The sequence below is a fragment of the Alligator mississippiensis genome, chromosome 12, assembly GCF_030867095.1.
Source record: "Alligator mississippiensis isolate rAllMis1 chromosome 12, rAllMis1, whole genome shotgun sequence".
Classification (NCBI taxonomy): Eukaryota; Metazoa; Chordata; order Crocodylia; family Alligatoridae; genus Alligator; species Alligator mississippiensis.
In genome coordinates, this window is record NC_081835.1 from 46,022,132 (window position 1) to 46,034,231 (window position 12,100).

Sequence of the window (12,100 nt, forward strand, 5' to 3'; positions counted from 1 at the left end):
TGGCCAGGTGGGGGCTGGAACCATGCGGGGAGTGAGTGGGGGCTGGGGCCCGGTAAGGGAGCGAACGGGGGGCTGAGGGAATGTGCAGGGAGCTGGGGAAGCAAGTGGGGAGCCATCCCCACAAAACCCTCATCTACATACCTGGCCCTGTGGGTCAGGAATGAGGGGACTGGGGTGGGGGGCAGGCTGTGGGTTGAGTGTAGGGGAAAGGTAGGGCACTGGCATATCAGTGCTACTCAGCACTGCACAACCTGGTGAGCAAAGTGGGTAGGGGCAGCTCTGATTTTTCTATGACAAAAAAGCCAAAAGTAAATGCCAAACTGTATAGCTATTTAGAATTTATTTTGTTACGATGATAGAGGCACTGATAGGATTTCAAGTTGCTTTAAAATTATAAATATCTAGATAAAACATTGCCCAACAGATTTGATATCTCTAGATAGATAGATAGATAGATAGATAGATAGATAGATAGTGGTCTTTTGTTTTAATTGTGTATGAACATGGATTTGGGGGATTTTAAAGAGTGGCTTTGGGGTTTTTTTCCAGGGATTTTGCAGTTTTAAATAGGTAACACTAGAATTCCTGCTAGTGAGGCAAGTGGCAGGACCCAGACAGAAGAGCCTGCTCAGAGCTGGCACCCAGGACCTAGCTGGAGGCAACTGACCTCTTGGGGCCAGGAGGACATGCTTTGACAGTTCAAAACAGGCCACCTCAGTGAGAACATCTGGGCGATAGCTACCCAGATGGCCAGGTGGTGGCACACATGGCAGTAGTGCTGCACAAAGACCAACTGTGCAGCCACAGCCCACTAGCAGCTGGCCCAGAGGTGCAGATGCCTCTAATGGCCATGCAGCCCCCATCTGAGTCTGGCAGGCATGCAGTCTTGGCCCACATGCTGTCGCAGGTGGCAGCAGATCACAGCCAGGCAGCAGTCCCCACTGGCAGACTGCTGCAGTGGGTAAAGGGTGCAGGGAACTCTCAGGGCTGCTTCAGCAGTCCAGCTGGCACAAGGGCTAGTGTCCCCAGGTACCAAATGGCCAGGCCTCAGAAGTTCCTGAGAGCAAGTAGACCTGAGCTACTTGCTAGAGCAGCTTTTTGTACTGCTGAGGCCAGCACAGGTGCTGGCCCCAGCCTCTAGCTCCCCCTGGCTGCAGATCCAGAAGGAGCCAGGGTTATTTTGCCCCAAGTGGCACAATCTACCCCACACCAGAATGCATGTCTGGGCACGTGCACTGTGGCAAAAAGCCCTGGCTTGAATTTGTGCCGCTTCTATTTGAGCTGCTGCAAGCGCACATGCCTGCATGTGTGGATGCGTCCATAGAGGGGATATGGGTATCATGGTCTGCTTTTTGACCAATAAGACTGATTAGAAATGCATTAACCATTTTCATGTCTTTGTTGGTTCCCAGGTGTTAAATTTGACCACTGGCCCTAGTGAAGAAAGCTAGATAAAATGCTTGAGAGACTAGCCAAACCTGTTTGTTATCTGCTTCCGTGTGGCATTTTTTTTCCCCTGTAATGAGCCTTAGCATTTTCAGTTCCCTACTGTGAGTTGTTTTAAGCTGCAGACTGTGTGGGCCTACATATTGGGACTGGGAGTAATGGAGTGAAGGGGAAGCTGTACATTCTGCATCCATCCACGTATGCTATTAGCATGGAACAATAAACTCCAACTCATATTGTGCTAGAGTATATTGCTCATGGGTGCCGTGTTTACACATGCACCTGGGACCACAATACATTGAGCTTGGTTACAGCAGTCCTGGCTAGCAGGGGACCTCGGGGGTCAGCCTGCCAACCCAGGGCTGCTTCAACCCAGCTCAACGTGCTATAGAGGGGCTGGCTGGGGCATGAAGGTGCTCTAGCGCGGGGCTAGCTGACAGGCAGCCCCGACACTGAAGCACCCTTGTGCCCTAGCCACCTGGGTCAGGATCTACACATGCATTGCTGTGCATTGACAAACACCGCCACAGGATAGTACTTGGATTTAAGTACTAACCTACAGCAGCATTTATTAATTTACTGTGACCTAATAGGGCCATACATGTAGACACAGAGACTTTACTGCAAAGCTAATTTGGCAGCTCTTCAGTAAACATCTCGTGTACATGTGCCCACAGTCTCACTCATAAGCAGCTCCCAAAAGAAGACTTGGAGAAGTGTAGTGGTGCACCAATAAAGATTTTTTGGGCCAAAACGTATGGCTGATTATTAATGAGCCATATTGGCCAGTACTGGTCCGATTACCAATATGCAGCCTGGCAGCTTGGAGAGCAGCATCTGGCTGGTAAATGGAGGAGAAAGAGCCATGGTGGGGCAGGTCAAGGCCCCAGGGGAGAGGAGGGGTCTGGGGCAGAGGCAGGTGCTGTCCAGCCAGGGCAGGACACAGGACAGATCCTCGGCTTGTCCACGGAGTGGGGAGGGGGCGGCTCCTGCCACTGCATGCACCTTCAGGGGAACCATGGTGGGCATGTGCGCCCCCCGATATGTGCGCAGGGTGAGGGTGGGCTGCTGCTGCAGGCTGGGGCTGGGAGCTGTGCCAGGCTCTTCCCAGTGTCGGGGTCTGGGCTGGGGCTGCACTTGGGGTGGGTGGCGGCAGCAGCACTGGGGTAGAGAGGGGTATGGGGGGGAAGCTACAGCCACTTCAGAATTTGCTGTAGTCCCCCTGTAGCAACCACTCCCAGGGCTGCCGCTGTTGCCTGCCCGAAGTGCAGCCTCTGCCCAACTCCCCACTCCTGCCAGGAAAAGCCTGGCACTGCCCCCAGAGGCAGCCCACCTTCTCCCCACATGCAGATCCGGGGGGCATACACCCCAATGCCTACCCCAGAGGTGCGCGTAAGGGCAGGCTATGCCCCCCCTTCCCCGTGCCCCCTGGACAAGCCTCTTGCTGCTCTGTCGTGTGCCCCACCCTGCCCCAGCCCCACTCCCTCCCTCACTGCAGGGTCCTCAATCTGCCCTCCCCACCTTCTTTCTGAGCAGACTTACCAGCTGGATGCTGCTCTCCAAGCTGCCAGGCTGGCCGTGTGCATGCTGTGACTGTGCAATACAATATGGACCAATGTATCAGTGCACCTCTAGACAAATGTAGCTCTCTATCTAATCTTCAGTGCCAAGGAATTATACTATTCAGCAGGACAACTGAGGGAATGAAGACATGACCAGAAGTTTATGTTTTTTGGTCTATTGGTAGATTTGGGAAAGGACACAAGGAACAATTCAGCTTGGATGCCAATTGCAAGAAAGATTTCTGATAGATTTCTGGTATTTCTGATAGATGTAGAAAGATTTCTTTCATTGCCTGAAAACAAATGCTGCTTCTCTCACCGTGCTTCCAATTAATAAATAGATTTAAATGCATCAACTATTCCACCTACTGGAGTGGAAAAATCAGATTTTCAAACAGACTCTGCTTTGCTGGATAACCGTTCCATTGCGTCATTATTTAGTTCTTCAGGCTACTTCACACAGGATTTGCCTTGAAAGGGTTTAATTTTTGTTTGTTCTTTTAATCTTACACATATTTCAGGAAGAGTTAGTTTGGACTGAGCTTTAGACGGTATATAGGAAACAAAAACAAAAGAAGAAATCATACTGTTAGCCATCAGTGACAGTTCCATAAAAAACCCAAACAACCTAAAGGACAAATGGGTGCTCTCTATTCTTCTTTTGTTACAGAATATGCATGATTTAGTCTTGATTGCATTAGAATTTAAAGCTGAGTTTCCCAGACCAGTAGTAAAGAGTGGAAAAGTGGGCTGTCAAGTTCAAGGCAACAAAGGGCTGACAAATTGTTAACCCTAATGCACCATGATCTGTATTTCTAGATATAATCATGTGATCTGAAAGCAATTGAAAACAAGGTGGTGAAAAATTAGCAGGCCCTCCCATTGCCCTCTGTCTTGGACTTCTGCTTGGAGCTTACAAACCATCCAGGAATGCAGCAGGAAGGAATTTATTAATTCATTCCCACTCCAGTTGTGATTTGAATTACAAACAAGTGTCTCCAAAACACAGGCAGCTTCTGCTTTTGTCACAGTGATAATAAAAATTGGTTACTTGAAAAGTGTTACTTGGACTTAATTTTCTACTAATAGCTACAAAAATACTAATTTATTTTTAAGCATACCAGAAACAGTAAATCAGGTGTTATTGACTGCTTGTTAAGTTTTAGCCTAATCTCTCCAGGTCAGTTAAGTCAGCAAAGGGATATGGGGTTATTTTCCACTTCTCTCCCTCCACCCCCACCTCCACATAATAATGCAATTATTGATTCTGAATTCAGATTTAATAAAAACATTACTAACAATCTTTTGATTTAATGCATTGACATTAAAATGTTCTTCTTTATTAACAATTAACTTGCTGCTTGAGATGAGTTGGGCTTTGGCCAGAGTTTTGAAGAACAAAGCCAGTTGCCTCCATAGAGGCACTACATTTTCCATGTTATATTTAACCATGTGAATCTTCGCTTTTACTTTAGGTGATATACGCAATGACTTGTACCTGACACTAGAGAGGGGGGATTTTGAGAGAGGTGGAAAGAGTGTGCAGAAGAACATTGAAGTGACCATGTATGTTCTTTATGCAGATGGAGAGATCCTGAAGGTAAACAAAAACATGTTGCCTTGCTGTGTTATAGCACCCCACATTCACATTCTCTTGCTTTACCATCCTTGATGGGTCTTGGAAGCTTTTGAAAAAATAATTTCTTTCAGATTTTAGCCCTTTTAATTTCTTTATTGCTATGATGTGGTTAATAAAATAGGCAACTACCAGAACTAAATTAACTTGGAGTAATTAATTTTAGCTAGAAAATAATATTCAACCATTAAATATGCAGACAGACTAAGCATTAAGAAACATTATGTGAAAATTTATTTTGGCAGAACTTTTAACTCAGAATGCCACATCAATAGCAGAAACATGTAGGGCAGGATCTGATTTCACTTTATGCGCCTAAGTGTAGCTTCCGGTTTTGATATCTATGCAGAATTTTTATTTGTGCCTTATTTACTCACATGCCACACACACTTTTGCCCCTTCCTCCTCCTTCTTCCCACCCCAGTCAGCCTTCCAAGATTGGGGTTCTTGTCTTTTCTTTGCTGAAGTAGAAGCATGCACACAGTGCTTCAGTGGCTGCCAAGATAGTTGTCATTTGTCTCTGGCCCAGGAAACTGCAAACCCTCTCTCAGCTAATGTAGCTATTGGTTGAATACTGTAGCTTGTGCTTAAAGCAGCAGTTGAGCTGCTGCATGCAGTCTATAGTGTCTTGAGAGAGTGTGTGCTGTGGAAACAATATTTTATTTACAGGAACTTTTATAAAGAGCTGTTTACAGTTAAGAAGTAACAGTCTTGCTAACACCCTTGCAAGGGGCCTAGCATTGTTGTTGTCCTGACACAGCTGGAAGCTCCTGCTGTTTCTGTCCCAGACTGTCTTCTGGGAAGTCACACTTCCTGGATGCTGTGTTTCCAGGAGAATTTACTCTGTCACAGTCAGCCATGACTCTGGAAAAATCTTTTTTGTTCTACATTCTGCCTTCCAAAAACAAGGTGCGTGCCTTATTGGGGTCATGGCCTACACGAGATAATACCATATTTCAACGTGGGGTTGTAGACCCTACCATGTTTTAGCCTAATAGTGTAGCACTGAGGGCATTTGTCCTCAGTGTGGGAGACCCTGGTTCTAGAGTCCCACATCCAGAGATTATTTGAACCAGCATCTCCTGCTCGCTAGCAAAGTGCTATAATCACCAGGCCACAGCACAGGTAAGGTATTATGATTTTGATTGGGGCTAATATTCTGCCCTCTCACATCTGCTAGTCATGGATTTTATTTCAGTGTGCATACACCACTGTATGCTCTGGCCAGAGCACAGTCCTGTTGAATAAGTTCAGTGGGTGAGTGTACTCTTGCACATACAGAACTGAATTACACACTGGGCATAAGTACCAGAAACTGCAGTTACACAGCTGTGTATGTGTAATTAGGCACATAACAGGATTTAGCCTTTAAAATAGCTGTATTCAAACAAATAACTAGAGGGTATAATAATAACTATCTCTGAGATGACTGAATTAAGGTAAATTAAGAATGACAAATTGTAGCAACGTTAGTGTTCTTTAAGAAAAAGGGTTCAGAGAAGTACCACAAGAATGATTCTTGGATTGGACAATATACCTTCCAAGAAGAGATGTCAGTGACACAATCTATTTAACATAACACAAAAAAAGGCAAAACAGCGACTTGATCATAGTCAATAAATAATGGTGTAAGAAGGCGATTTCTTATAATAGGCAGAGATCTACAATATGATTCAGTTGCTGAAAGCTTAGAAAATTCAAACTGGAAATTTTTAACAGACTGAATAATTAACTGTTAGAATTACTGACTCGGGATTCCAAATCACTTGAAATCTTTAAAAGAAATTTAGATATTATAAAAGATATCTCCTAAATGAATTCTAAATTATTGAGTTTGATGCAGGGATTACTGTTTAAAATTCCAAGACAGGAAGAAAACAATCACAGTGGTCCTTCCCTCTTAAAAAAATACCAAAAAAAAGTAAATCCTCAAACTTTTTGCAAACAGAATTAAATAGAATAGGCCTCATTTTCAAAGGCCCTGCCGGAACCTATGAGTTTACTGGTTGCTGGTAGTGATTTTGTAAAAACTTATTGAAAAATTTAGTATTCATTTTGTTCTTTCTTTAGGAGTCTTTATGCTTTTACAAAAAATAAATGATAAAAAAATCAGTCAGTGTGGAAAAGACTTAATGAGTGTTTTGACTAAACATCCAGCAGAAATGGAGAAATATCTATACTAAAATTATTTAAGAAAAACTGCTGAAAATATAGGGTTACAAGAAAAAACTGTTTGTTCCCCTTTTTTTGTCTCCAAGAAAATAAACCACTTTCTGGGTTGCGGCTTTTTTTCTGTTATCGTTATTTGAACTTGTTTATTATTTTTGTGTGGCCTGCCTTTATATAAAGTATCAAAAGATGGTTTATTATAAAAGGGCCATTTCATTTTTAAATCAAGTATAGATACTATAGCAATGTACATTAACTAGTAATAATTCCCTTTTACCTTTTGCTTCCTTCACTACAATGAAAAAGCCTTTGTGTCCTGTTTCTCAGAACAGACTAGACAGTGAAGTATATAAGTATCAGAATCACTGCCACTCCACATTTTTAAGTCAAAGGAGGAAAAACAAGTTGGTATACCCATTGTTTGTAATTTGATTAGAAATTAAATGGATCTCTTGTAAGAAAGTGATTTGTGCTTATGGCTTCTCCAGGGAGGGTGTAAATTTCTTCTGTTTAATTGGATTTGAGATCCCTTTAAAATTAATTAATACATTTTTAAATCAGTTACTTAGTTTAAATGACCGGCAGAACACTTCACATCTAAAGGCTGTAACTGAGACTGGGGGCTCATTGCATAAAGGACTGTATAGATGTGTGTAAAAGTAAGAGACATTTCTTGCCCTAGAAAGCTGTCCTTCCAAGAAGATGAATACAAAGGATATATCCTCAAAATGGAGATACTTCAAGCTAGATATAAACTGAAATATTTATGTCATATTCAAAACTGGTGCAAATCTATGTAGCTCTGTTGAAAGAAAGGTATTTTGATTTACACCAAAAGGAGGTCTGGTTGAGAATTTATAATGGTTCTTAACTTCCATAGTATTATAATTGTTCGGATAGCTGCCCAAAAATGAATTTATTCATAATAATTGATAATTTCTAAGTAGGAAATACCCAGGGACCTGAACAAGGAGATCTGACATACCTCATAAAATATAGCAAGTACTGATCTTAGGGCAATTACCATTAATAGAAGAAAGTGGGACTCTGCTTCCCTTTAATCTGAACGTTTTGTCACTGCTAAATATACAGTTGTATAGTTTATATTACTTCAGAACAGAAACAAGATATATATTAAAATATCAGGCTGAACCAAAGAGGTCAACTTTAAAAAAATGCCAAATGCCAATATATAGAAATAAACATGAACACGTAGAAGAAACATGCTACTGCTTAGAATTCAGTTTAGAGACTAATCCTGTCTCATCTTTTTGTTCACTGCAGTGGTGTCTGCCTGACGGAAAAAATTTGCCAATTCATCTGCCAGAGTAAAAGCAAATAAGACTAGCCATCTGGGATCACTTTTAACTTAGTGGGGTAACTTATCATTGCACATTAATACCCTTGTCCTTGTTGAAGACAGTTGACCATCTTAAATATACACTGCTGTTATAAATTCAGAAAAGCCTTGAAAAATAGAAAGGTTTGGTTCTTCAAACGTTCGGTTTCCAGTTTCTCTCATATTCACCAGAATACAGATTTTTGCTGTAAAGTTTGAGCAAATAAAGTCTGTATTCAACATCTTCCTCCTAATTTAGCTGCAGATCTCTGATAGTGATGAGCTTCATCAGTTTTAATAGTCTCATCTCTGCAATGGATTTTAATATGTCTAGGCATCCATTTGCCAAAAACTTCTGCAAGTTTATTACCTTAGCTCTTTTAAGTATGCTATTAAATGAATAGCTGTTCACCTTCTGTACTCAGAATCATTCTGGTTTGTTTGGTATTTTTTTCTCCAAACCATTCACAATTTTTTTGTCAAGCCGTTTTACCTTTCATTGTATACATCTGTCCTAGCGAATCTACAATCTGGCCACTTAGAACAGCATGCTGTTAATCATGTGTGTGTGACATCTCTGCCATTTCCCATCAGGAGAGAAGCTGATATCACTCAAGGACAAAATAAAATGCTGAAGGAAAAAAAAATGCTGCTGAAAAGCAGTTCTCAGTAAAGGGTATGGATAAATGGACATTTTAGCTGTTTCAAGAATGCAGATGGGGAGACTGCTGAGATGCATCCTCTGTTAGTCTCTGTTATGTCTGCAGAATCTTATAGTGACATGAGTTAATTAAATAATCTTAATTTTGACCCTAAATGAAGCAGAGTTAAAGTCAGGGTGGTTTTGCTACACTTATATCAATACAGAATCATGCAGATGTAACAGTTGCATAGTAACAGTTTATATCAGTAGTCTTTGATATTGTTACATATGTCTGTACCCTAAGAAGATTTCAGCTTCAGTAATACAAGATAATATTGAAAGAGGCATCGAAAAAGAATAGATTCATATTTTAAAGATTAATTATAAAGGAACTCTGGAATAATTCTTGCTACACTGTTAGAAGGCGAGCCACTAATACAGTCATTGGAAATAAATGGATGGAGGGGCAGTGTCGGGGGGGAGAGCTTCTGCTTCCCTGGGAGCAAGGCCCCTGGCTAGGAAGCAGGGCCTCTCACCTTTTGGCTAGTGACAGAAGTTACACATAAACTGGTTTAAGTGGTCAGAAACTGATTTAAACCTGTAACAAAACATAAGTTCAGTGCACATAAACCAATTTCAAAATGGCTAAAACTGGTTTAAGATAACCTGGTTGAATGTACTTAACTGATTTGGGTCAAACCAGTTTATGAAACTTCTATCCCAGATCCCTTCCTGGTTCAAATTAAGTCACAGTCCCCCAGCACCCAGTATGCGTTCCAGTCCTGGGCTGGTAGTCAGGGCTGAGAGGGAGGCAGGGGCTGCCCCCTCTCAGGCAAACCCCAGCTGGGGTCTGGGGCCAGGGAGGAGGGTTAAATACCCCTTCCCCTGCTCAAACTTACTGCTGGCTGCGACAGTGGACTACAAATCCCAGAGGCACCTGGAAGCAACCCCTGCTTGTACCTGGAAACAGGAAGAGTCCTTCTGTTGTGATTGTGGACAGCAAATCCCAGAGACCTCAGGAGCACCAGGAAGAGGAAGCAAACACAGAGCCCATGCAGGCTACATGCCAGAGAGCTGTGCTGCACTAGTGCCTCCTAGCTGCTGGCCTAAGCCACTGCGGGCATGTGGTTGCATTTCTTGAATCAAAAGTAAATGTGTGTCCGGTTGTTTCTCCGTTTAATCTCTGCATTTTAAACTAATCTACAAAGACTGAATTGATTCAGCCTCGGGTTTTTGACTGTCTGTATTTAGCCTTTAAGCCAGCAGCTACCCTACTAAGCCCCACATCCTTTGGCTTCCTCTCTTCCTCCTCACCCCACAAATCTCCAACATGCCTTCCTCGCATGGCTTCCCAGGAGGGCAGCTTCTAAAAGAGCACCAGAGAAGGCTGTGGATAATAGTTAACCTCTTACTGGTTAGAGCACTGTTCTAGGGAGTCAGAAAGACCCAGGTTCAAACCATATGTGGGTGAGGAGGGCCCAGAACCTCAGTGCTCTGACCTTCCAGATGAGTGTCTAGCCACTGGGCAATTGGGGTAGAAAAGATTGGCAGTCTCTCCTATCATTTTGTTGCCCGTGCATATGCACAGTCTGCACACATACACAGTTGTTCATATGCTCAGGGCTATGTGGTCAGGAATATAATTCCAGCCTGATCATAAATGGCATTTTTGGCATTCAGATTACCATGCACATGTCCATATCTGGACACTTTGATGACCAGGAAAAAATAGAATGAAATTCTCTCTTCTAAGCTCCCTTTTCTCTTCCAGGCTCCCGATCATCAAACTAAGGGTTGCTGCAGAAATGTTTACCTGCCAGGTGCAGAAATTAGACTCTTTAGGGAATTATTTCCCACTCTAATAAGCAAGCTAGCCACACAGACCATATTCCTGCATATAGCCGCATACACACATATCGTAACATGTTTCCTTTTGGTAGCAATTAAGAAACTGTCTGAGATGACAGTTTTAATGCTCATTCCCCACTTGGCAACAATAGACCAACCCTAGAGAGATATTTGTGGTGGAAATACAGGCATTCTTTCTATCATCTTTTCTTGCAACACTGAGTGAGCTTTAAAAAGTGTGGCACCATTGTCTTATATAAATGAGTTAGTCATCAAAAATGTCATCGGAGAGGCATTTCAGACATTATATTTTTCAGCACCACCAACTCCACCCACCTGGCCACTATTCCAGCAGTTAAAATGCTTATACCTGCTATACGCTGTTACAGGTAGCTTTCAGGTAGAGCAGAGGTAGGCATGTTTGGTCAGGCACCCTGAGCCGACCGCTTTTACTTTTGCTGCTGGCTTTAACTAAGGACTCACTGTTCAGGTCCCTTGCCTCAGCTTCAGCCGAGTTAATCTGTAGCACCCCAAGGCCATCCTGGGTTTTTAAGAAATGCAGAACAAACAGACAAAGCTCAACAAATAAACTGCCACTTAGCTTTTCCAAGTCTTTGGCCTGCTAGGCTTTCCCAGGCTTCACTCCCCACCCTCCCAACCCCGTCACCTCTTATCTTTCAGAGGCTTTGAAGACAGCTCCTTGCAAACAAAACAGACAAATAAAAAACAGAAGAGAAGTTTTGCTCATGGCTTCTTCCAGCAGCTGCTTGAACTAGACTGCCCACAGGCTCAGGGCAGCCCTGAGGCTGCCTTCAGCATCTGACATGGCTAGCTCTTCTTCATTCCCCACACCTCTGTTAGCTCCGTTGCTAGGGAGGCTTACTGAATTCCCCGACTTGAATTCTCAGCCTCTAGTGAGTCTGGGGTGGGCATGGGGAATGTTTCCAGGATGTGGAACCATTCAGGATCCTCCACACCCCTAGTAACAGGGCTGTACTTCAAATTGAGTTACACATACTCAATTTGAAGTAAGTCTAGGACTCTGCAATAAAAACCTACCTGGGGAGAATGATTTTGTTTTGAAAGCTGAGCCTCCAGTGAATTTTTCTCTATCATTTTCAGGTTTGATTCTTCCCTTTTTGTCTCAAAAATAAGAGAATTCACTGGTAGAAAGCTTGGGTGTAATTATTGGAGATGTGCTTTGACACTTATCGTCATGTGCATACTAATAAGGGCACAATAAAATCAAGATTCTCATTCAGGAGAGATTTTAGAGATACTTTAGAGGAATCTCTATAGCACGTCCTCTTATGGCAATGTTCCCTGTGGGTTACTGAGAAATGTTTTCTTATTGGAGGCTATGTTCCACTTATTGCATTGTGTGGTTCTTGACTTCTGTTTCTAAATGGAGGAGCTTCCTGCCACAAATCAGTTTCTCTTGGGGAAGATATGCTTGA

At 42.8% G+C, this 12,100-nt stretch overlaps 1 protein-coding gene and 1 long non-coding RNA gene across 9 annotated transcripts in view; one reads left to right on the top strand and one right to left on the bottom strand.

The window, feature by feature from the left end:
* The window catches only part of DOCK3 (dedicator of cytokinesis 3), a 664,549-nt gene that overhangs the window by 508,953 nt on the left and 143,496 nt on the right, over positions 1-12,100 (top strand). For all 8 annotated transcript variants that reach the window (XM_059715389.1, XM_059715393.1, XM_059715390.1 and 5 more), the window contains exon 15: positions 4,484-4,608. In XM_059715389.1, coding sequence (XP_059571372.1) covers positions 4,484-4,608 — 125 coding nt within the window. The remainder of the gene's footprint in view (positions 1-4,483; positions 4,609-12,100) is intronic.
* The window catches only part of LOC132244459 (uncharacterized), a 78,776-nt gene that overhangs the window by 27,781 nt on the left and 38,895 nt on the right, over positions 1-12,100 (bottom strand). The window lies entirely within an intron of this gene.